Source organism: Scyliorhinus torazame, chromosome 2 (assembly GCF_047496885.1).
Source record: "Scyliorhinus torazame isolate Kashiwa2021f chromosome 2, sScyTor2.1, whole genome shotgun sequence".
Taxonomy (NCBI): domain Eukaryota; kingdom Metazoa; phylum Chordata; class Chondrichthyes; order Carcharhiniformes; family Scyliorhinidae; genus Scyliorhinus; species Scyliorhinus torazame.
Window position 1 is genome coordinate 70628267 of NC_092708.1, and position 26856 is coordinate 70655122.

Consider the following 26856-nt stretch of genomic DNA (forward strand, 5'->3'; position numbering starts at 1 on the left):
AATGGAAGGATGCCACTGTTATTAGTAGAGTAGGGAAGGTCACTGGAAAGTATAAACATTGGTTGAACGTACAGCATTCAGGGGAGGGAGTCAAGACAATGGATTGGGAACACGAAGTTCAAAAATGGAGGACACAGAAACGCAGTGCCAGTTCAGATAGTACATCGGATGGTGAACAGGTCTCCAGGAAAAGGCCGAAAACTATTGAAAGGACATCCCACAGCAGATAGGAAAGATCAAGCAGTAGCAGTATAGAACGAGATACCAGGCGGGAGAAGGGACGTAGTTTATCAAGATCTCGGAACATGAGTAAGACTACAAATACTGATAGGAGTAGAAGCCCACATGCACGTGAGATTTTGGTGGCTTCCAATAAATTAGATGAAAACGTTATCAAAGATGCCAAACAGCAAGAACTGCATAGTTGGAGTGAATTTGGGGTATACACTGAAGTATCGGATAGGGGACAAAGAGCTCTATACCACAGATGGATTTGCACGGAAAAGGTTCTTCCGGATGGAACTTATAAGGCAACGGCCAAGCTTGTGGCAAGGGAATTTGAAGAAAACTTTAAGATCAGGATTTAAGGGTAGATTCACCTATGGCAGGAAAGGTTATTTTAAAGATCCTCTTGTCTCTATTAGCACAAAGGCATGGGAATGCAAATCTCGAGATATAAAAGCTGCCTTTTTGCAGGGCCATCAACTCCAGAGAGACATTTTTCTCCGTCCTCCTAAAGAGGCAGCTAACACAGAAGGGGTACTCTGGAAGTTGAACAAATGTGCATATGGATTAAATGATGCGTCTAGAGTCTGGTATTTTTCGGTAAGGTCAGTTTTGTTAAAGTTAGGCTGTTGCCAATTGAAAGCAGATCCGGCAATGTTTTACTGGCACTTTCAAGGAAATCTTTCTGGCATCTTTATGATGCATGTCGATTTTTTGTGGGGTGGGACTAGTGATTTCGAAGCTATTGTAATCTCTGGTTTGAGGAAAGAAATCAGAGTTGAAAGTCAGGCTTCCGGTGCATTTAAATATTTTGTACATTAAATCGGACAGACTTAAGTTAGGGGCAACTTTACATCAGCAATCTTATTTGGAAAGCATCAGCCCAATAGCAATTAGTCGTGGCCGGGTTTCACAAAAAGACGCAATTTCAAAGATGGAAAAAGAGCAACTGCGAAGTTTAATTGGCCAACTGAATTGTTTAGGTCGACAGACTAGACCGGGCGTGAGTTTTGATGTTTTAGAGTTGAGTACAAAAATGAATGATCCCAAAGTGGAAGACATAATTAGAGCAAATAAAGCGTTGGTCAAACTATAAATGCAGGAATGTGTTTTAAGGTTCCCGGTTTTAGGTGACCTGAGGCACTTGAAACTCATAGTTTATAGTGATGCGTCCTAAACAAATTTCTGTGATGGGGTTTCAAGCGCAGGAGGTTTTATAATTTTCCTTTTGGGGAACAATGGTAAATGTTGCCCTCTTGTGTGGGAAACAAAGAAAATAAGGAGAGTGGTCAAAAGCACTTTGGCTGCTGAGACGTTAAGCCTTGTAGAGGCGGTGGCTATGGCCTTTTATAAATCTCAGATATTGACAGAAATTTTGGGATTAGGGGATTTGGGTAATATTGAATGTCACATTGACAATAAATCCCTGTGGGAAAATGTGCACTCTACAAAAATTGTCAATGAAAAAATGTTAAGGATATACATCGCACGTTTGAAGATGGTGTTGGACAGAGGGGAGACAGCAAACATTAAATGGGTTGACAGTAGCTATCAATTGTCAGACTGTTTTACAAAAAGAGGGGCTAGTTCACAGAAACTTTTGGATATTGTTAATGAAGGGCGCCTGTTTCTGTGACTTTTTTTCCCCCCCAAAAATGGGAAAAAAGAGAAAGGGGGAAATTGCGTGTGTTTTTTGAGTTTCTTGTAATTTTGTTTTCACCTAATTTTTTTTTTTCCCCAAGGAAGGGGAGACTGTTAAGTAATGGGTTAAGAGACATTCCAATTAGTTGTCTCATTTGTGTTAAGTATCTGATAATTAACGCTGATATGTAAAGAGGCTTCAGGTGGCCTTTGTGTCAGGTGACGTGAAGATAGAGTTTTGTGCAGAGTCTGTTAAAGTGAAAAGAACGGTGTTTGTGAAAAGGAGCAGAGCCTTTGACTCTTTACACAACAGCAGCTAGACGTCTAAGATCCACAGAGGGTGCCCTCCCGCTTTTCACTCAATCCCTGCCTGCAGCCACCCCTGGAACCTCACATCCAGCGTCGCTGGCACGAACCTATGGTTGTCGCAAATCGACACCCATAATGGCATACCCTCTGACCCCAACTGCTGCCTCCACTGCCCCCACACCCTTAAACCTGACACTCCAACTGGGCTCGCGGAGCACCTGACCGGCAAGAAGGGCAGACACGCCAACAGCAAAGCTCTCAAACCTGTTCCCCTAGAACATAGAACATACAGTGTAGAAGGAGGCCATTCGGCCCATCGAGTCTGCACCGACCCACTTAAGCCCTCACTTCCACCCTATCCCAATAACCCCTAACCTTTTTTGGTCACTAAGGGCAATTTATCATGGCCAATACACCTAACCTGCACGTCTTTGGACTGTGGGAGGAAACCGGAGCACGCGGAGGAAACCCACGCAGACACGGGGAGAATGTGTAGACTCCGCACAGACAGTGACCCAGCAGGGAATCGAACCTGGGACCCTGGCGCTGTGAAGCCACAGTGCTAATCACTTGTGCTACCATGCTGCCCTACATGATGCTGCCTTCACCTGCTCCGAGACCGACCTCCTCCACAGCCCATTTCCTCACCATCGCAATATTTGTCTCCCAATAATAATTCATCAAATTCAGCAACATCAGCCCTCCCCAAAAAAGCCCGCCACACACGCGGGGCCTTCCCTCCCAAATAAACCCCGAGATCAACCCATTGACTTCCTAAAAAAAAATGTCTTAAGGACAAAGAAAGAGGTTCTGAAACATGAACAGAAATCTCGGCAGCACCGTCATTTTCACTGTCTGCGCCCGCCAAGCCAGTGACAGCAGCAAAACATCCCACCTCTTAAAATCCACCTTTATCCCCTCCACCAATTGAAACAAGTTCTGCGGCACTGGAATACCTCTGTACCTGAAGCTCGCCCCCACTACCCTAAATGGTAACTCCCCAAATCGTCTTTCTTGCCCTCTGGCATTGATTGGAACACCTCATGCTTTTCCATGTTTAATTAATATCCTGAAAACTGGCCAAATTCCCCCAAGACCTCCACGCCAATGCTGCCTAACAGGTCTGGTATATATAATAACAAGTTATACAGCGAAAATCTATGTTCGGCACTGCCCAGCTCATTCCCTCTCCAATCCCACCACACCCCTAAGCGCCATTGCCAATGGCTCTATCGCCAAGGCGAACAGCATCGGGAAGAGCGGATTTATCTGCCGCGTCCCGGGGTAAAGCCCCAAGTACCCTGAACTCGCTCGGTTCGTCCGCATACCCACCACTGTCACCTTGTACAGCAGCCGGACATAATCCACAAACCCTTGTCCGAACCTGAACCGCCCCAGTATCTCCAACAGATGCACCCACTCCACCTGGTCAAAAGCCTTCTCCGCACCCATCGCCGTCACCACTACCTCCACCTCCTGCCCCTTCGAGGAGATCATAATAACATTAAGCAACCTCCACACATTCGCCGACAGCTGCCTTCCCTTTACGCCCAGCACACAGTCCTCAATCCGTGATGCAAGCACCTTCGCCATTAGCTTGGCATGGACATTCAATAACTATACTAGGCGGGACGACCCACACTGCACCGGATCCTTAACCTTCTTTAAAATCAGGGAGGTGGAAGCCTGTGACAAAGTAGGGGGGAGTTCGCCCTTCTGCTTTGCCTCATTATACGTACTCACCAGCAGTGGCCCAAGCTCTGCCCCATATGTTTTATAAACCTCGACTGGGAACCCGTTCGGACCCCGGCCTTCCCTGACTGCATCGTGCTCATACAATCCATCACCTCCCTCAACCCTATTGGGGCTCCAGGTCCTGAACCTGCCCCTCCTCTACCTTGGGAAACTCCACCCCATCCAGGAACCACCGCACTGCATGTTCCACCCTTGGGGTCTCCGACTCATAGAGCCTCCTTTAAAGGCCTCAAATGCCACATTCATCCCCCCATCAGCACCTGATCTCTCTCATCCTTCACTCTACCGATCTCCCTTGGCGCTGATTGCTTCCTCAACTGATGGGCCATAATCCTACTCACCGTCTCCTCATGCTCAAAAAGTGCCCCAAAACTGCCCCAATGCCTTCCCTGTGGACACTAACACAAACTATATGTCTCTCCTGTCTCTTCTTCAGCAACAGCAACATGGTAGGACAGTGGTTAGCACAGTTGCTTCAGAGCTCCAAGGTCCCAGGTTCGATTCCCGGCTTGTGTCACTGTCTGTGCGGAATCTGTGCCTTCTCCTCGTGTCTTTGTGGGTTTCCTCCGGGTGCTCCGGTTTCCTCCCACAGTCCAAAGATGTGTAGGTTAGGTGGATTGACCATGCTAAATTTCCTTTGGTGTCCAAAAAGGTGAGGTGGGGTTGCTGGGTTCCGGGGATAGGGGGTGAGGTGTGGCCTTGGGTGGGGTGCTCTTTCCAAGGACCAGTGCAGACTCGATGGGCCAAATGGCTTCCTTCTGCACTGTAAATTCTATGATTTTATGAACCCCTCCTCCGGAGCCATCGAGTGCTTCCTGTCCACCCTCCAGATCTCATTGACCTGCCTTGCCCTCTCTTCCCGCTCCACCCTCTCCCTGTGCACCTGAATTAAAAGAAACTCCCCCCTGACTACAGCACATGGCCTCGAATGGCTCACACATCCCCTCATCCACCAACAGCTTCATATCTAACCTCCACTGCTGCCGTTGGGTCTCCCCCTGAACCACCCGCTGATCCACCCAATGCAGCTCGTGGTCAGAAACCAACATCGCCAAATACCCAAAGTCGGCCACTCCTGCAGCAGTGCCTTGTCCATCACTAAGAAATCAATCCGGGAATACACTCTGTGCACATGGGAGAAGTATGAAAACTCCTCTGCTCTCGGCCTCCCATCTTGGGTCTGCCCCCCCCCCCCCCATCTGCGCCATGAACCCCCTGAGATCTCTAGCCGCTGCCGACACCCGTGGCAACTTCTGACTCGAACGTTCCAGTCCCGGGTCCATGACCGTATTAAAGTCACCCCCCCCCCCCATAATCAACCAGTATCCACGTCATCCCAATTCAGAACGTAAATGTTTACCAGGACCACCGACACCCCCTCCAGTTTCCTGCTGACCACCACATATCTACCCCCCGGATTGGCCACAATGCTCCCCATCGCAAACACCACCCTCTTGTTAATCAACACCGCCACCCCTCTCTTCACATGGGGTTAAATTGCAATGATTTTAGACCATAGACCATAGAACATACAGTGCAGAAGGAGGCCATTCGGCCCATCGGGTCTGCACCGACCCACTTAAGCCCTCACTTCAACCCTATCCCCGTAACCCAATAACTCCTCCTAACATTTTTGGTCACTAAGGGCAATTTATCATGGCCAATACACCTAACCTGCACGTCTTTGGACTGTGGGAGGAAACCGGAGCACCTGGAGGAAACCCACGCAGATACGGGGGGAACGTGCAGACTCCGCACAGGGACCCTGGCGCTCTGAAGCCACAGTGGTATCCACTTGTGCTGCCCGAACAAGTTCAAAGCACCATTGCCAATAAAGGCTGTATCAGAGCAGTTGAGAGGGGCTCTGTATCTTGGTAGTATCTTAGAATCATAGAGGTCTACAGCACAGGAAAAGCCTTTCGGCCAGTCGCATCTGCGCCAGTCAGAAGCAGCCACCTAAGTATTCTAATCTCATTTTCTAGCACTTGGTCCGTAGCCTTGTATGGCTTGCCATTGCAAGTGCACATCTAAACAAGACAGCACAGTGGTTAGCACTGTTGCTTCACAGCGACAGGGACCCGGGTTCGATTCCTGGCTTGGGTCACTGTCTGTGTGGAGTCTGCATGTTCTCCCTGTGTCTGTGTGGGTTTCCTCTGAGTGCTCCAATTTCCTCCCACAAGTCCCGAATGTAGCCACCTGGGTTGGCCAACTCCCGACATAAAATGGAGAACAGCAAAGGCTGCAGGGAAATTCAGCCAACAGAGGCAGAAACTAGCAGGTGCAGGTTTACTGTGTATTAAACTCTGCAAAAGCCCAGGCAGCATCGATACAAGCAGTCATCTGCATAATAATGAAGTAGCCATCTACATATTAATGAGCGATCCCCGGGTACAATCAAAACATTTGGGATAAACAAGGCCAAGCCAGACTCCTCGGCGCCAGCAGGAGCCAACACAAAAGAGGTTAACGGACACCTCAAGGGACATCGATCAGGGAACCGCTCCAGTATTGGAGAAATCGAACCAAGCGATTAGAATAACGTCCAATCACTTGGAACCAGGTACAGGGTGCGCCCCGAAAGGCGGGAAGCCCCTGGGGACTATAAAGTTAAGCCCCCAAGTTCAAATCGTCCTTCTTGACCGGTCACTCAGCAACACGAACCAACCCTTGACAGTGACCGTTTCAGCTGCCGCCAAGAGCCCTTAAGTCTTAAGTCAACGCTCGCTACGAGATAGGCACTCCTAGCTCACCAATCCGTACCAACTTTGAATCCCGCAGACTCAGAACCCGAACGAAAGGCCATTTGTTCCCCTGACCTGGTGGGCCAGTCCGAAGCTAAGTATAGGCCTGTTAGTTGTAGAAGTAGCTTAGAAGTAAAATTTATGCATGAGTAGCGATTACTGTGTATAATAAATGTGCTTTGATTTGAATCTTACTAATTGGTGTATTGAGTTATTGATCATTACTTGAACTTGAACTTCGTGGCGGTATCATAAAGATACCTGGTGATTCGAGAGCAAAGGTTATAAAACAGAGCCAATTGAACCAACCAAAAGTTAGCAACACAAAAGACGTGCTTCTTAGGTGAATTGGACATTCTGAACTCTCCCTCAGTGTTCCCGAACAGGCTCCGGAGTGTAGCGACTAGAGGATTTTCACAGTAACTTCATTGCAGTGTTAAGCCTACTTGTGGCACTAATAAAACATTATTATTATTAGTAAGCTAAAAAGCAGAGCCTCCGGGTAGTCATTTCAGGATTACTCTCGGTGCCATGTGAGACTAGGAACAAAGAGCTACTATAGTTGAACACTTGGCTAAAGAGCTGGTGTAGGGGGGAGCGCTTGAGTATGTGGATCATTGGGATGTCTTCCAGGGAAGGTGGGATCTATACAAGCAGGACGGGTTGCACCTAAACTGGAGGGGCACCAATATCCTGACCGGGTTGTTTGCTAATGTGGTTCGGAAGGGTTTAAACTAGTATGTCAAGGGGATGGAAACTGGAGCAGCAGGCCACCAAGTGTAGAGACGGGAGAAGAGCTTGCGATTAAGACAATGTGGCAAAGAGGGAGAGCGAGCAGAGGGAAGTCGCTAATCTCTGGAGGACTGGCGTGCATTTGCTTCAACGCAAGACGTGCAACAGATGAGACGGATGAACTTAGAGCTTGGATTAATGTGGGGAATTATAATATTGTTGCTATTACAGACACATGGTTAAAGGAGGGACAGGACTGGCAATTTAACATTCGGGGATATGGATGTTTTAGACAGGACAGAGGGAGTTGCAGAAAGGGTGGGGGAGTTGAATTACTGGTTAGGGAACATATCATAGCTGTGATGAGGGAGGATATCTTGGAGGGATTCTGCAGTGAGGCATTATGGATAGAGCTTATGAATAGGAATATTGGGGTTGTACTCTTAAATAAAGGCCACTCAACAGCCAGTGAGATACAGAGGAACAGATATGCAGTCAGATTCTGCAAAGATGTGAAAATAGTAGGCTTGTTGTAGTGGGTGATTTTAAGTTCCCCCATAGTGACTGGGATTCCCTCTGTGCCAGAGATTCAGATGGAGAGCAATTTGTTAGGTGTGTCCAAGAGGATTTTTTGAAATAGTATGTTGATAGTCCAGCCAGTGAGGGAGCCTTACTGGACCGAGTATTGGGAAATGAGCCAGCCAGGTGACCAAAGTTTCAGGAGGGGAACATTTTGGGAATAGTAATCATAATTCTATAAGTTTTTGAATACTCATGGATAAGGACAAGAGTTGTCCTTGAGTGAGGGTGCTAAATTGGGGGAAAGCTAACTACAACCGAATTAGGCAAGAGCTGGAGAATGTGAATTAGGAGCGGCTGTTTGAGGGTAAATCCACATTTGATATTTGGGAATCTTTTAAAGACCAGTTGATTAGAGTGCAGTTACAGGCATGGCCCTGTGAAAATTAAGGACAGAAATGGCAGGATTAGAGAACCATGGATGATAGGGAAAATTGTGAGACCAGTCGAAAAGAAAAAGGAAACATACATAAGGTCTAGGCAACTAAAAATAGACTAAGCTTTTGAAGAATATAGGGAAAGTAGGAAAAACTCAAATGGGGAGTTGGGAGGGTGAAAAGAGGCCTGAAATGTCATTGGCAAGCAGTGTCAAGGAAAATCCCAAAGCCTTTTATACATATATAAGTAACAAGAGGGTAGCTAGGGAAAGAGTAGGCCCACTCCAGGACTAAGGAAGGAAGTTTTGTGTGGAGTCAGAGGAAGTGGATGAGATCCTTATGAGTACTTTGCTTTGGTACTCACAAGGGAGAGGGACATGACGGATGTTGAGAGGAGAGATGGGTGTGTGAATACGCTAGGACATGTCAGCATAATGAAGAAGGAAGTGTTGGATATCTTAATGCATTGAGGTGGACAAGTCCCCTGGTCTGGTTGTGATATATCCCAGGTTACTGTGGGGGGCAAGAGAGGAAATATCTGGGGCATATCTTTGTATCATCTTTGACCACGGGCGAGGATCCAGAGGACTGGGGAATAGCCAATGTTGCACCTTTGCTTAAGAGGGGAAGCAGGGATAATCCAGGTAATTACAGGCCGGTGAGCCTGACGTCAGTGGTGGGGAAGCTGTTGGAGAAGATACTGTTGGACAGAATTTATTCACATTTGGAAGCGAATGTACTTGTTAGTGATAGGCAACATGGTTTTGTGCGAAGGTCATGTCTTACCAACTTGATGGAGCTTTTTGAGGAGGTGACAAAATTAATTGATGAGAAAAAGGCTGTGGATATCGTCTACGTGGACTTTAGTAAGGCGTTTGATAAGGTCTCTCATGGCAGATTGGTACAAAAGGTAAAGTCGCAAGGGATTTGGGGTGTGCTAGCTAGATGGTTAAAGAACTAGCTTGGCAACAAGAGACAGAGTAACAGTGGAAGGGAGTTTTTCAGAATGGTGTTCTGTAACTAGTGGTGTTCCACAGGGATCTGTGCTGGGACCACTGTTGTTTGTAATATATATAAATGATCTGGAGGAAAATGTCAATGTCAATAAGCAAGTTTGCACATGACACTAAGATTGGTGGAGGAGATGATAGTTAAGGGGACTGTCAGAGAATACAGCAGAATAGATTGGTGAGTTGGGCAGAGAAATGGCAGATGGAGTCAATCCGGACAAATGCAAGGTGGTGTATTTTGGAAGATAAAATTCAGATCTGAATTATACATTAAATGGCAGAACCCTGAGGAGCATTGACATGCAGAGGGATCTGGACGTTCAGGTCCATAATTCCATGAAAGTGGCATTGCAGGTGGATAAGGTAGTCAAGAAGGCATAGGGCATGCTTACCTTCATCGGCTGGGTCATTTGAGTACAAGAGTTGGCAGGTCCTGTTAAAGTTGTGTAATACTTTAGTTAGGTCACATTTGGAGTATTGCGCACAGTTCTGGTCGCCACACTACCAGAAGGACAGTGGTGCTTTGGAGAGAGCGCAAAGAAAGTTGACCACGATGTTGCCTGGTCTGGAGGGTGTTCGCCATGAGGAGAGGTTGAATTAACTCGGATTGTTTTCATTGGAAAGATGGAGGCTGATGGGAAACCTGATTCGGGTCTAAGAAATTACGAGAGGTATCGACATGGTGAATAGACATGAGCTTTTTCCCAAGGTGGAAGACTCAATTACAAGGGGGCACAGGTTCAAGGTGAGAGGGGGAGTGTTTAAGGGAGATATGCAGGGAAAGATTTGCACACAGAGGGTGATGGGTACCTGCAATGCGTTGTCAGTGGAGATGATGGAGGCAGGCACGATAGCAACGTTTTAAGATGTATGTTAATAGACCCATGAATGGGCAGGGAATGGAAGGATACAGATCATTTGGGCAATAAGTAATAGGTCTAAATAAGGAATGTGGATCGGCACAGGCTTAGTGGGCTGAAGGGCCTGGTCCTGTGCTGTAATCTTCTTTGTTCTGCCATTTTCTTTCAGTCTTCTGGCAATCTCTAAGCCCAGCATTTTTGTCACCTTACTTCATAACAACAACAATTTCCCCAGAATTAAGTGTTACCTCCGAAATATTGGCATGAATCATGTGCTAAATATTCTTCACAACCTTTGAAATGTACTCTACACTGGAATGCCCAAATCTCTCGCTCTTCGCTCTCTTATCTACCAGCTTATTTAATTATTTTTTTTTTCACCTGAAGGGTGTATGAATGTTGAGCATTTGTTCTCCCCACATGCATAATACTGCACTTATCCAAGTTATACAGCCTTTGCCAGTCATCATGAACAATATCTCTGAACACACCAACAATCTTGCTGAAGATGAGCATCATCTGCAGTCCAAAATCTCACCAAGGTCTTAGCCCCCAACTTCTACATCCAGAAAGAAGAACATTCCCAACACTAATCTGACCTCTAAACTATTTTTCTGTATCCTGCCTGCCTGCCAGCTCAATACATTACCACTAATACCAAAGGCTTCAATTTCATAGTGAAGCTTCTTGTGTGATGCCTTAGCAAAAGCGTTTTGGAGGTCCAGTAGATGGTGTCCACTGAGCTTCTATTCTGTGCCTGCTTTGTTAGTTCTTCAAAAAACACCATTAGATTTTAAAGACATGACCTTTTTATGATGCCATATTGGGGGTGTTTCATACAGGCCTGCCTATATAGACACTCAAATAATCGTATCTCTAATGATCCCTCAAGCATCTTCCTTGTTACTAGTACCAAACTCTCGTTACCTGGGCCTTTGAAAGATGGGGATTGTATTAGCCCCATTCCAGCTTGCAGAGAACATCCCAGAATCCTATGAGCTATTAAAAATACAAGTTTAAGGGCAGCACAGTGGCACAGTGGGTTAGCCCTGCTGCCTCACGGCGCCGAGGTCCCAGGTTCGATCCCGGCTCTGGGTCACTGTCCGTGTGGAGTTTGCACATTCTCCCGTGTTTGCGTGGGTTTCACCCCCACAAACCAAAAGATGTGCAGGCTAGGTGGATTAGCCACGCTAAATTGCCCCTTAATTGGAAAAAATGAATTGGGTACTTTAAATTTTTTTTTAAAATACTAGTTAGGGGCTCCACGGTCTCTGTCCCATTCCTGTGCAATCCTATGTTGGATATCATCTGTCCCAGTTGCTCTATCTAATTTCAAGCTCTTAACTCTTTCTAAAATAATGTATTCATTTAGTTGGATACTATTAGTTCTATTATTAAAATCATTCAATTCTAATAGTCAAACATAATCTTCAAGAGTGAAGACATTTTGCAAAGTATTTAATATTTCTGCCTTTCAAACCTGTCTTTGAACATCCTACAATCGCTCAATAGAGTCATTGACAGTTTGCTGACTCTTCACATAACTGTGAAAAACTTTCCAATTACTTCTGCAAATGTCTGTGACCATTAGTATTTTAACTGACCTAATAGCAGAAGAATATTCTTCAGTTGTTTTGTGTTTCTTCTGCTCATTTTAGTTGAATGTTAGTTGCCTTTAATCTATCATAGAATCATACAGCAGATAAAGTGGCCAAGATAAATTGGAAGCTGTTCAACACAGAGACTTATGTTCTTTTCTTTCCCATTGATTTTGTTTCAATATTTTCACAGCTTTTCATGCAGATTAATGCATTGTATCCAGGAAAATTTGGAACATGGACTGTCTATGCCAAGAGGTATTGCAATGCTCATCTTAGGTAAGATAATTAAGTGGAAGATCATGCAGCATATTTTTCTTTTATCTCCAGAGACTTGGGCGGCACGTGGCAGAGTGGTTGGCACCGCTGTCTATGGCACTGAGGACCCGGGTTCGATCTTGGCCCTGGGTCACTGTCTGTGTGGGGTTTGCACATTCTCCCCGTGTCTGCGTGGGTTTCACCCCCACAACCCAAAGATGTGTAGGTTAGGTGGATTGGCTACAAGAAAATTGCCCCTTAATTGGAAAAAAATAATTGGGTACTCTAAATTTATATTTAAAAAAATAAAAAAACATAAACTCCAGAGACTTTGTATGGGATGTGATGGACTGGTGCTACTATATGGTGAAATAACAAAATTTTACTTCCGAGCTAGAAATGTTCAGCTGATTTATTTTTTCGTTGCTTCTTAAATAATCTGGCCAATGGGCCTTGCTTATTATTGTCCAGAGCGACATTCTATTTATTGGCTGTTTGGGCCATTCAAAAATAAGTTAATTTCTTGTTCCTATCCGATGCCAATACTCTATATTCATTTTTTGTTTCCTAATAAGGGACAATTATAACGTGACCAATCCACCTACCCTGCACATCTTTGGGTTGTGGGGGTGAGACCCACACAGACATGGGGAGAATGTGCAAACTCCACAAGGATTGGGGGCTGGGATCAAACCCGGGTCCTCGGCACCATAAGGCAGCAATGCCTAAATATTCTATTTTCATGACTGAAATTGCCAACTGAGATAAATTTAGAAAACGCCAGAAATATTCAACAGATCGATAGGCATAATTGGAGGGAGAATTAGATTAGGTCGATGATCTTGTATCCGAATGAATTAAAACTTTATTTCCATGGTAAAATAGAAAATTAACTTGAGAGTAAATGAACTAACATTGTGATGCAATACTGTGTCGGCACATTTAGTGCAGTGTTACCACACAAACCCTAATCTGAAGAAGACTATTCTTTCCATTAAATTGTTTAATGCATTGCTGTTTCTAATTAGCTGAATCAGCTGCATGATTTTTGATATCTATCATCTAAAGTGAAATTGAGCAAACATGCTCGAGAGATGCCTTTTTATTTTTTCAGTCATCGATGGGATATTAAGTTCCAAAGAGCAAGAGTCATTCCAGTGGGCGGCATGATAGCACAGTGGTCAGCACTGTTACTTCCTAGTGCCAGGGTCCCAGGTTCGATTCCCGAAATGGGTCACTGTCTGTGCGGAGTATGCAATTCTTCCCATGTCTGCATGGGTTTCCTCCGGGTGCTCTGGTTTCCTCCCACAAGTCCTGAAAGACGTGCTGTTCGGTAATTTGGACATTCTGAATTCTTCCTCGTGTACCCGAACAGGCTCCGTGTGGCGACTTGGAGATTTTCACAGTAACTTCATTGCAGTGTGAATGTAATATTACGGGCCAGGGTTTAGAGAACCCCAAAGTGTATCATGGAGTTCACCTGACCCATAACTTTAAATAGATTTTGATTATGGGGAGCACCAACGGCCCACTTTACAGGTGTGATGCAACAGAGAAATAAGAGTATTTTTAAACAAAAACAATGTTTATTCTACGAATCCAGTTGACATTTTTAAACCCACACAGTAAACATCTTAGCAACTCAAATATTCCCCCCAAAGAATACATACTCTATAAGTACCCCTTAATCTTTCCTTGCAACATCCATAAGACAAATACCCTCTTTAACACAGAGATCAGGTTTAAATTCTCTACTGAGAGCAGTTATCACTTTTAAATTAACAAGTGATTTGTAGACATTCCTTTCATACAGAGAGAGACCAGAATCACACCTTGTTTCTCTGGATGCAGCTCCCAATCTGCAAAACAAAACCAACCACACCCTGTAGCTGCCAGCCCAAAGCGAAAGTAAAACAGACAGACAGCCCAGCTCCACCCACACTCTGACATCACTACAGCTATTTGATAAACCCCATTTCTTAAAGGTACGTCCACTACAGCTATTTGATAAACACCCATTTCTTAAAGGTACTCTCACATGACAGTAAGCCTACTTGTGACAATAATAAACATGATTCAATTATTATTCAAGTTATTTTCCTAAAAGTGTGCCTGTAACCTTTGATCCTTTCAGTATTTCTTCAAGTTAAATTTTGACCACTAAACGCTCAAGCAAATTGGAGGATGGCTATAGTACTGTCATATTGAATATATTTGTATTTTTATTTATTTTTAAATGAAATGTCTCTGCCAGTTCGCATTGCAAAAATGAGCAAATATTTCTAGTATTTCAACTGCCGTACAATAACAGGTATTTTGGCAAAAGAGCTCAGTGGGATTGCAAAGGAGCCTCCAATTTAGATGAACTTCACCAATACCTGAGTACCATAATGATCCGACGAATGAAGGAAGAAGTTTTGACCCAACTGCCTCCTAAAATTCGACAGCAAATTCCATTTGATTTGTCAAAGGAAGCTACGAAGGTGAGCGTTTTATGTAATGGGAGCCTTGTATGAATTTCTGGTTTGGGGATAAATTATTAATTTTTCCAGCTAACATTTAGAAATACCAACATTTCTTTTGCTCTGATTCCAAGCATCTAATACTGCCAGTGTGTCAGGTCTCTTGGGACCGATACCGTGCTTAGTTGCTAAGTAACCACATGTATTTTCTGAAATCATGGATTTGTCGGTGCTCAATTAAAGAGAAATTTTAAAACTGAAAACATTGGGTGGAATTTTCCCTGAATTGCATTGTCTGGTAGTGGGCCTAAAAATCCCTTTTCCTCCGCAGTGGTGAGTTTAGCGCCGTATCGTCTGCTTTCCCTCCTCCTCATTAGTTATGAATGCACGGTTTCGCTGGTCGACGGCCTCTGATTCGCCCGCCATGTCATTACCTCCCGCTTTCCTCACTCTGAGCGCCATATTTAAATTGCAGTCATGTGCAGAGTTCTCAATGCTTCCAGCTCAGGATTTCTCCAGTGAAGACATGGCCCTGAAGAGGAGTGCAGCTCCATATTCAGTAATGTCTCCCTGGAACCGCCTTTGGATGCCATGGAGACTCAACATAATGTCATCTCCCCCAAACCGGCAGTAGAAGGTGCAGCAGCATTACCAATCTAGCTTGGGACGCAGTGGCAGCAGTTGTCATTGCCAACTATGGCAGCAGCGCACAAGAGGTCGGGCATCCCATACAGAAAGATGAATGATCCTATCCGTGCTGCCAGGGTAAGGCAACTATCTGCTCACTCTAAACTCTCTCACTCACAATCCCATCATGCATCCACTGGCATGTCACTCACTGCCAGCTCAAGGGACATCACCACTAACTCTCTCACATACACCCTCTCATCTCCATAGAATCCCTGCATTGCAGAAGGAGGCCATTCTGCCAATCGAGTCTGCACCGACCCTCTGAAAGAGCACCCTCTCCAGGCCCACTCTCCTGTCCTATCCCTGTAACCAAACCTAACTCACGGGCAATTTATCAAGGCTAATTTACCTAGCCTGCACATCTTTAGACTGGAAGGAAAAGGGAGCACCCGGAAGAAACCCTCGCAGACACGGGGAGAAAGTGCAAACTCTGCACAGTCAGCCAAGACCGGAATTGAACCCAGGTCCCTGGTACTGTGATCAGCTGTGCTAACCGCTGTGATGCAGCAGTGCTAACTACTGTGCAACCGTGCTGCCCATCTGGCCTCGTGGCCTCTGGAAATCGCCGCCTCATGGCTCCACTCAGCACACGGATACCTAGCATCATTCTCTTGGCCGTGCTTACACTATCTCCATCTGTCTTTATGCCAGGCAAGATCACACACAGTAAAAAGGAGAGATCCCAGATCAGGTTTGGAGTGCCATACATAAGGATTCTCACTTTGTTTGAAGACTACACGTTGCACGTGGGCAGAGAAGACTTAGACCGTTCCTGCGGCGTCGGCGAGGTCAGTGCCAATCGTCCAAGTGAGGATCGTACACCAGATCATCCCTCTGGTAACTCAACTGTGAGTCCATTGTTCAGTGTGCTGCAGCGGCCATACACTCAACATCTGCATTTTCTCTCCAGGCACATCTGCTGCGATGCCCTCAGGCAACCTTGACCCCCAATCCAGTGCCGACACCACCTCGATTGAGGACAGCTACCTCAAAAACTTGTCTCAGCGCTCACCCACACCCTCCACCAGCGCGGCTGCTGGGACCTAGATATAGAGCAGACACAGGATCACCACCTGGAGAATACGGCACACAGTGTGTTCCGTCACGGGTGGAGGCGGGAAAGATAATTCTACTTTCTGTATTGGATGGCCGACCTCTTCTGCACAGGCGACTGCAGAAGACATGAAATCTGCTGAGTCTGAGTCAGGTGATGAACCTCAGGACTCTGCCCTCAGCTGTTGGAGCTGCAGCGATAATCACAGGAGCATCAGGAAGGGATGTCAGCTGCACTCGGGTTGGAAGGATCAATGGAAGAGTCCATCCGCATTCAGTCAGAGGTGATCGCACTGTCATACAAAGAACAAAGAGAACTAAGAACAATACAGCACAGGAACAGGCCCTTCGAATGTCAATGCAGAGAGGTCAAAATGGGCATGTTGGCAGCTGTCCTGGAGACCTTGGTCCAGGGCACCAGTCCTGCACTACTGCGCAGACTGAACTCCCTCACTGATTACATAGTTGACCTCCAATAGCGTTGGCGGAAGAGGGCTGTGTGGCAGTTCATTGTTTCTCCAGATTCCCCCTCGCAAGGGCACAGCCAAAGGCCATTGGCCACGCATTGGGAGGAGGACTAGCAGTCGGACACCATGGGGCCATTCCCACAGGCGACTCCAGGAATGTCCAACCGATCATAATCCCCTCTTTCTGTGACCCCATCAGCACCATCGGTCGAAGACGGTGCACCTGCTCCACAGCAGGAGACCCAAAACTGGCCAGGGCCTTCCAGGTCTCCTCTCCAGAGCACAACCATCAAGGTCATCATGGACATTCTGTACCAGTCAGCACCATTTTGCATGTTGGGCATGTGATGAACGGTTACTGCCTTATCATCATGTAAGGTGATGTCCCCTTTAAGACCGGGCTTGGAACCCTGGGGACTCCGCCTCTGGCTCCGCCCATCTGGGAGCCATACATAAAGGCCTGCCTCATGGTCTGTGTAACAGTCAGCTCTCGTCTCTAGCTGTAGTATAGTTATTAGTCTAATAAAGCCTTCTTTACAGTTTAATCTCTAAGCGTCATTATTGAGGGTACCTCAGGGCAATACCAAGATTTTGAGACAGGGTTGTGAAGATGAAGAAACTGTAATTTCACCTCGTGACTATGGGTGTTAATCACTTGGACATTAACTAGTGTAAATAAATTTCTACCAATGTTTCACCCTGTCTATGGCTCCTTGTTACAATGAACAGTCAGTCTGAGGTAAAAGCTTTGTCCCCGCACAAGTGCAGACCCTCCCCTAGTTACCTGCACATGCGCAGTCTTTGGCGACCCTGTTTCTCAATAATCTGCAGGAAAGGCAAATACCATCTGTAGACCCTGGGCCTATCTCGGTGCCGACCCGGGACAGCTCGCTGTGGCTATGGGTGTCCCCAGCTGTCCCTTCTTGAGGATGCTGCTCCTCTCTGTCCAGCCAGGCCCCTTTGTCACTCTCTCTCCTCCTTCGTCTCCACTTCCTGTAAGCCATGAGGCATACAGCTACGTCACTAGGCCCCATGCTCTTGATTTACTCCTCCTGCAGGATGAAAGCTAGAGATGTGTGGGTTAGCATTGATCTCCCAGGGGTCTTCATGGTTCTGTGTGCAGCTCTCTCTCAAGCCCCCTTGATGCATGCTGGAGAGTGTTACTCGACACCTCGATGGCCAGTGTTCAGGGTGCTGCATGGCTGCCTAAAACCCCGCCCTACTCCACTTGACTATTTGGCGGCAGCTTCGCCCACTAGACTGCATCCTGTGTTCTCAATTCAGGTGCTGGCAGTCTCCTAACCCACACAGCAAGTCGGCGCTGTTAGCATCAACAATGGGGGACATTGGCCCAAACCTGAATCAAGACATTGCATGGGGCTGTGAGCGCCTCCTAGTGACTGCTCCATGACCAGCTTTTGCATAGAGGTTGTACCACCTTCCTAGTTGTCCAATTGTTCAGCAGCTCTCTAAAGCGCTTATTAATTTTCAGTCTGTGCCCGAGGGATGGAAGTTTCAGGAGCATTTGTTTGCACTTTCATGCCTCTGTATTGCTTGAGTGGGCAGATAAGCGAGAGACCCGACTCCAAGCATGTCAATAGAGCTGAGCCTGAACTCTTCATAGCTTATGAACAATGCTCACTTTATACAAGCTTTCCCCAAGTTATGTGCACTCCCGTCAGACCATGCTGCCTTTCCCTGGAACTGCGTTGTCAGCTAGCTGGGAAAAGGCAACTTCCCTGTGCCCCCACCTGAATGTGCGGCACCTGTTCCTTGAAGTCCAACAGGTCACCCTTGCAAGCGCTGTGCAAAATTGTGTGCTCTCACCTCTGACTTCCCCTCTCAAGTCCAGCTGGCCAGATCAGTTGCAGCCGATTTAAAAAGGAGTTGTGAAATGCATTGTTCTGAGATCACGGCGACATGGGAGGTAAATTTGACTTGGGCTATGATTCCGGCAGACGGGCATCATGTGCGATGCAAATGCGTTTAAATTACATTCCCAACTTTGGACGGTAAAAAAATGAGTTTTGTCCTTCCTGCGATATTGTCCGCTCACACCTCCAAAGCATGCCTGTTGCCAATGGGGGTGGAAATTTCAGTCCATTGAATGAAAAGACAATTTAAGCTTTGTTTTATTTTACACAATGTAGATTTTGTTGAATCAAAAAATATTAAAATTGATAAATATTTATATCCTTTCAGATTATTGTGTGCACTTTGCTTTCTCTGTGAGCCTTGCAAAAGAACATCTCGCTGTGTGTATCAGCTTTACCTCTTCTCGTCCTACTTCATTCTCAGACCCCAGCTCCTCCCGAATCATGTTTCAAAACTTTCCCCTTGCTTTTACCCACAGGTCCTGGATGTCAATTCTTGGTCAGGAAAACAAATGGTGCACCCAACATACAGCATCACTCTGCAGCAGATAACTTTGTGATTCAATGTTTTTATGGATAGATTAGATTTTGCATTTTCTGAAGTCAGAAACAGTGAATTTGATTATGTTTTACAAACGCTGGAAGTCATTGATAAATTTCACACAAGTTGCACAACTTTGCAGGATGTCAATACTTTAAGGCTCGTGAAAAGCAAGCATCTGCAATTTTAATGTGAACAGCCTTTATTTGTTTAAGCATGCAGACCCAAAAGAGATTTCACATTCATACTTTTGACTTATCAACATTTCAATAAAATTATTAATTTTATAATCTAGCTAAAATAATATACTGTGATGTTGAAATGTACCTATCTTGTAACATTCAGTTGTTGCACGTAGAATATTTGATTTATTTTGTCTAGTACGGAAGATGTTAAAGTCGGCAAAAAGTGTAGCAGTAACTGACTCTTTTAAATAGCTCTTCTCCAAAATATCTTCATCTATTATTCAGAGTACATACAAACTGTTCATTTTGTCGTATCAGGCAAACATTGTCCTAAATTCATGTATGTGACACAAATGTATTTACTATGATATGATTCCTAGCATTTATGACTTTCTAAATATGTAACAATTTCTCCTTGAAAAATTCTTGGTTCTTGATTTATAACACCAGAGTAAAGAATTCTCATCTTCGCCCCCAGCTTGTCACGAGCTTCTATAATTGAACAGCACATGTGACTGACCTATCCAGCATTGACGTTTTTGCAGGAGCAATCTTGTATCTCTGGGAATTTTCCTGCTCTTGTTCCTCTACTCCTTTACAGGATGAAACTGGGGCATGCATCACAGATCCATTAATTGCTCTGTCCTTTTTGCGATCTAAACATTTATCTTTCTGCCCACGTAGGAAATGGATGGCAGCATTGAGGAGTGGGAGAAATTAATGAGAGAGCTGCATTTGAGTTCTGCAGGGACAGATAACCCCTTTGTACAAGTCATGGGTCTCATCACTCGCATGTACAAACAAACAGCTATTGCAAAGGTAGATGCACTATCTGTTCATTTTGCCACAACAGTTTGTCAATTTCAATAGAAATGATCTTATAAATTTTAGCGACGTTAAGTATAAATCTAGTGCCATATTTCCTGAAAGAAAACAGCCTGCATAGTCTTTGTTTCATTTGAACTTGCTTACAACATGGTCCTTTGGTCCATGTGCTATGCTCACAAATCTGCTCAACTATCTGATTAAAAAGTGTGTTTTTTATTGTCCTAGAGATTGCTGCACTGTTTTAACAAATATTCATGACCCATTTCCTTCCGAAGCTCCTCGATCAGTAGGGCAAGACAGTTCATCCACATTAATTGCCATGGATACTGTTAGTGCCACTTGTCACTATGCTAGAATGTGTAATTTTGCAGTGCACAAAAAAAACCTTGACCAATTTTTTATTTTCTCTTTCAATCAGCTAAACCTGCCAGATATCTATCTCGGGGGGGGGTGTGGGGGGGTGGGGGGGGGAACATGATTGTGAATGACAGTATTGGCTACGGTTAAAACTCATGCAGCTTATTTGAAAAATATCTCCCATTTCTATAGCACCTTTCACATCCTCAGTATGTCCTGAAGCAAATGCAAACAATAAATTCATTTTGAAGTTGCATTTTTGTGAGCACGTTTGTCCACATGGTAAGCTCTCTCAAACAGTAGTGAGATAAATGAGCACACAAATCAGTTTTGGTGGTGCTTGTTGAGGATAAATGTTGAGCAGGATGTTTTGAATAGTGCCACAAGATCTTTTATGTCCATCTGAACAGGCAAGCGGGCCACAAATTAATATAATCTGAAATACAGCTGCTCGCAACCTAGCACTTAGTGTCAACCGAGATAGAAAATATGCTTGAGTCCTCGAATGAAGCTTCACAGAATCGCATAGTCCTGGAGAGGAACATTTATGCCATTGTGCCTGTACTGACTTCCTCTTTGAAAGAGCTTCTATTCTCCCGCTCTTTCTTCATAGCTATGCAAATTTTGGCTTTTTAAGTATTTATCCAGTTCCCTTTTGAACATCACTTTCAAATCTGCTTCCATCACCCTTTCAGACAGTGAATTCCAGATCTTAATAATTTGCCACATAAAGATTTTACAAACCGTCCCGATAGATTTTGTAAAATAATTTTGGGAGAAATGCACAATGTTTAGTTATTTACCGCAAACAATAAGATAAAGCTTTATAATCCCAAAATGTTATTGCCACTTACTAAAGCATCAGTGTGCAGGGATTTTTTAAATGTTCAATGCAGACAATGCTGCTTTAAAAATTTAACCAACTAATATTGCCAATTTAAAAATGGATTGCTTTGAAAATTATTTCAATTTCAGAAGCATTTCAATTAAGATTCCAAACTTCATATTTAGGCATTAGGACATTCATTACTAGACAAATAAATATCCAATTGTATTGCTGTTTGCTTATTGCTTTTAAGTCTAACTTATACATGGCATGGCACGGTGGAATTGCTGCCTCACAGAACCAGGGACCCAGGTTCGCTTCCAGCCTTGGGTGACTGTCTGTGGAGTTTGCACGTTCTCCCTGTGTCTGTGTGGGTTTCTTCCGGGTGCTCTGATTTCCTCTCTCCGGTCAAAGATAATAATCGCTTCTTGTCACAAGTAGGCTTCAATGAAGTTACTGTGAAAAGCCCCTAGTCGCCATATTCCGGTAGCCAGTACGGGAGTTGAACCCACGCTGCTGGCATTGTTCTGCATTACAAGCCAGCTATTTAGCCCACTGTGCTAAACCAGGCCCTCAGGGGTGGTTTACACAACCCAGATTAGGTGGATTAGCCATGCTAAATTGCCCCGTAGTGTCCAAAGATGTATAGGTTGTGGGGTGGAGGGGCTGGGGCTGGGACTGGGTGCGGTAGAGTCTTGTGGTAGAGTCATAGAGGTTTACAAGAAACAGGTCCTTCAGCCCAACTTGTCCATGCCACCCAGTTTTTACCACTAAGCTAGTCCCAATTGCCCGCATTTGGCCCATATCTCTCTATTCCCATTTTACCCATAGAATCCTAGAATTTACAGTGCAGGAGGAGGCCATTCAACCCATTGAGTCTACACCAGTCCTTAGAAAGAGCACTCTACTTAAGTCCTCGCCTCCACCGTATCCCCGTAACCCCACTTAACCTTTTGGTCACAAAGGGGTAATTTAGCATGGCCAATCCATCTGACCTGCACATCTTTAGACTCTGGGAGGAAACCGGAGCACCCGTAGGAAATCCACGCAGACACGGGGAGAAAGTGCAAACTCTACACAGACAGTCACCCAAGGTCGGAATTGAACCCGGGACCCTGGAGCTGTGGGGCAGCAGTGCTAACCACTGTGCCGCCCATATAACTCTAAATGCTTTTCAAAAGACAAAATTGTACCCGCTTCTACTACTGCCTCTGGCAGCACGTTCCAGACGCTCACCACCCTTGTGTGAAGAAATGTCCCCTCTGGACCCTTCTCTATCTCTCCCCTCACCTGACACCTATGTCCTCTAATTCTAGACTCCTCTACCTTTGGGAAAAGATGTTGACTATTTACCTGATCTATGCCCCTCATTATTTTATAGACCTCTATAAGATCACCCCTAAGCCTTCTAAGCTCCAGGGAAAAAAGTCCCAGTCTATCCAGCCTCTCCTTATAACTCAAACCATCAAGTTCCGGTAGCATCCGCTGCAGACTTGCTGGGCAGAATGGCCTCCTGCATTGTAGAGATTCTGTGGATAATGGATTAAGCATTTTAAAACAGATCTCCTATTGTGCTCATTTTTGTGATGATATGATTTAAGTTTTACTTTATAATATATTATTTTTTATAATTGTATGAAAATGGCACTTACATCTGTCATAGGCACTTTATTCAGGGGGTGCTGTAAATATTTGAAACATTATTTTGGGTGAAATCAGAAGGCATTCGAACCAAATATTTGGTTCAGACGTGAGCACCATTGAATTTCTTCCTAATTTATGCTGTGGAATATTAAATATGTGTTCATCTCCACCCAGTTCTTTTTATGAATCATCTAGCTGTGTTCAAAACTTTGATCTAAATTGTTTGTTTTATTAATTGGCCTCCTTAACTTCCAATTGTATGAACAGTTGCCAGCCCTATATAGATTTCGCAAAGATTCATGTATGGTTAGTATATCCTAGGACTAAACACTTCATTAATTATTCATAGATCAGTCTATATGACACGACAAGCTTACATAGCTGATTTTGTTTTAGGCAGGAGCAGTAAAGGACTACATTAAAATGATGCTACGTGATGGAAAATTGAAGTTCTTAGTTTTCGCTCATCATTTAACCATGTTGCAAGCTTGCACAGAGGCTGCGTTAGAAAGTAAGGTAATGTACATTTTGAACCATGGTCATCTTATTACCAAAGTTAGATTCACTGTTGGAGCAGGTACTGATCAAAACTATAATTATACTCCATGATCCACTTTAATAACCCTTTGAAGAAATTCATGAAAGGACTTAAAAATGTATACAGTATTTTTCATGATCTTGCAATGTCCCAGGTGCTTATGTACGTGCAAATCTGCCATGGTGCTATTCATGAATAGTCTTAAGGTGCAGTTGAAAGAACATTTTAAATGGGGGCAAAAGTAGGCCGTACAGCCCTTTGAACCTGCGCTGCTAAGATCATGGCTGATCTGTTACCTCATCTTTGCCTTCCTGGACTATCCTCGTATCCCTTAATTCCCTTGGTACCCAAAAATCTATTGACCTCCGTCTTGAGTAGTCACAAGAACTGAGCATCCACAGCTCTTTGGGGTAGAAAATTCATGGCCGATCCGATTGTGGCCTTAATCCCACTTACCTGTCTGTCTCTCTCTCCCCCAACTCCCTTGTCACTCAAAAATCTGTCCAACTCGGTCTTCAATATATTCCACAACCCAACTTCCACTGCTCTCTGGTACAGAGAGCTCCAACGGCTAACAGTCCTCTTGAGGAAATAAATTCCTCCTCCCCCTCTCTGTCTTAAATTGTAATCGAGGAATCCCTTTGTGTTTGATTCTTCAACAAGGGGAAACATTCTCTTAGCATCTACCATATTAAGATCTCACAAAATTGTATGTGTTTCGAAAAGATCAACTCTCATTTTTCTAAAACCCCCCCCTTCAGTGGCAGGGCAATTTATTTACGATTTGTTCTTTAAAATAAAGATGTTCAAATTTGAGGTTGAAAATTATCAATATCCTCCTCACTTAATGGCCACACCCAATTTTTCCAACTCGTCTGGTGATCCCACTTGTGTGTTAGCAGCCAAGAAATCTACAGCTTGGTCATCATTGGTTTGTTCTAAGACTCGGTGGAATTTTTAAACTTGAGAGAACAGCCCTCTTTTGTGGTCTCATCAATCATTGAACATGCGACTCACTGCAGTTTATTCCTGCAGTGGACTGAAAATGTGCTGTGTAAAGTGTCCAAAATGAGACCGGAGAAATGGACCTTTTAAAAACATTTTTTGAGAAGATTATGTTTTTGAACATTCATTTTTTTGACAATTTGACGTGCTCAGTGATGCATGAAATACACTTTCAGGTGCCCACAATGACTGATTGTTGAAATTATAGTAACTGTATTTGTCACAATTCACAGTTCCAATCAGTTGCTTGTTTTGAGTTCAGTCTTTTTTAATCACTTTCTATATTTAGCCCTGTTTTTATTCAGAATCTGTTGCACTAATATCTGGTCAGTGATATCTGTGGATTTTAGTTGCGTGGTGACTAATATTGGTAATTTAATGATTTGAATGGGCTTTAAATGTAGGGTAGCTGAATGAGAAATTTTGGCCAGTACAGAGGTGGTTGCACCTAATTCTATCTTTCTAATACCTTGTATCAAACCTTCCAGTAGGATTTTTGACAGAGGTACCAGCAGTTCCGTATTATCAGCCAAAAGCTGATACAAGGAGCACTAAGAACAGATATTTTTAAAAGTTTTTAAACACAATTTTTCTCCCTTACAAACAATAACCCCCCCCCCCCTCGTAACAAAAAAAACGAGAAATCGCGCAGAGCAAGATATATACATGGCAAAATGATATATTTACACAGCTTTGTATACTGGCCCTCACCTGTACGTGCCAGTTTCCCCAACCCTTCATGTTATCTCTTGCTCATCCACCCTCCCAGGCAGTCCTCCCCCCCCCCCCCTCCTCCTCCCAGGACGTCCCCTCCACCTGCCCCCCCCCCCCCAAGGTTGCTGCTGCTCCGCGAGATAGTCTAGGAACGGTTGCCACCGCCTGTAGAACCCCTGCGCAGACCCTCTCAAGGCGAACTTAATCCTCTCCAACTTTATGAACCCAGCCATATCATTTATCCAGTTCCACATTAGCAAGATCCTTCGCCGAGCTACTAGGGACGCAAAGGCCAGAATGCCGGCCTCTTTCGCCTCCTGCACTTCCGGTTCGTCCACTACTCCAAATATTGCTAGCCCCCAGCTTGGCTTGACCTGGACTTTCACCACCTGAGATATTGCTCCCGCCACTCCTCTCCAGAACCCCTCCAGTGCCGGGCACGACGAAAACATATGGACATGGTTCGCCGGGCTCCCTGAGCACCTTACACATCTGTCTTCTACCCCAAAGAACCTACTCAACCTCGCCCCTGTCAAGTGCGCTCTGTGGACCACCTTAAATTGTCTCCGGCTGAGCCTGGCACACGAGGAGGAGGAATTAACCCTACCTAGGGCATCAACCCACAGACCTTCCTCGATCTCCTCCCCCAGCTCCTCCTCCCATTTACCCTTCAACTCTTCTACCAGCGCTTCCCCCTCTTCTTTCAACTCCTGGTGTATTTCCGACACCTTGCCCTCCCCGACCCATACACCCGAGATCACCCTATCTTGAACTTCTTGTGCCGGGAGCAACGGGAATTCCCTCACCTGTCGCCTCACAAAAGCCCTCACCTGCATATATCTAAAGGCATTTCCCGGGGGTAACTCGAACTTCTCCTCCAGCGCCCCTAGGCTCGCAAACGTCCCGTCGATGAACAGGTCCCCCATTCTTCCAATCCCCGCCCGATGCCAGCTCTGGAACCCCCCCGTCCATCTTCCCCGGGACAAACCGGTGGTTACCCCTGATCGGGGACCACACCAATGCTCCCATTGCACCCCGGTGCCGTCTCCACTGGCCCCAGATCCTTAGCGTTGCCGCCACCACCGGGCTCGTGGTATACTTTGTCGGCGAGAGCGGCAGCGGTGCCGTCACCAACGCCCCCAGGCTCGTTCCTTTACAGGACGCCATCTCCATCCTCTTCCATGCCGCCCCCTCTCCCTCCATAACACACTTGCGGATCATCGCCACATTTGCTGCCCAGTAGTAGCTCCCAGGTTTGGCAGCGCCAACCCTCCTCGGTCCCTACTGCGTTCCAGGAACCCTCTCCTTACTCTCGGGGTCTTATTCGCCCACACAAACCACATAATACTCCTGCCTACTCTCTTAAAAAAGGCCTTAGTGATCACGATGGGAAGGCACTGAAACACAAACAGAAACCTCGGAAGGACCACCATTTTGACCGACTGCACTCTACCCGCCAGCGAGAGCGGTAACATGTCCCATCTTTTAAAATCCTCCTCCATTTGCTCCACCAACCTCGTCAGATTCAGTTTATGTAGGGCCCCCCAACTCCTGGCTATCTGGATCCCCAGATACCGAAAGCTCCCC

At 45.2% G+C, this 26856-nt stretch overlaps 1 protein-coding gene across 7 annotated transcripts in view; it reads left to right on the forward strand.

Annotated features, from left to right (window-relative positions):
• Positions 1 to 26856, forward strand: part of zranb3 (zinc finger, RAN-binding domain containing 3) — a 295756-nt gene that overhangs the window by 167530 nt on the left and 101370 nt on the right. For all 7 annotated transcript variants that reach the window (XM_072472336.1, XM_072472330.1, XM_072472319.1 and 4 more), the window contains 4 exons: positions 12021 to 12106; positions 14397 to 14568; positions 20042 to 20176; positions 23409 to 23528. In XM_072472336.1, the coding sequence (XP_072328437.1) occupies positions 12021 to 12106; positions 14397 to 14568; positions 20042 to 20176; positions 23409 to 23528 (513 nt within the window). The remainder of the gene's footprint in view (positions 1 to 12020; positions 12107 to 14396; positions 14569 to 20041; positions 20177 to 23408; positions 23529 to 26856) is intronic.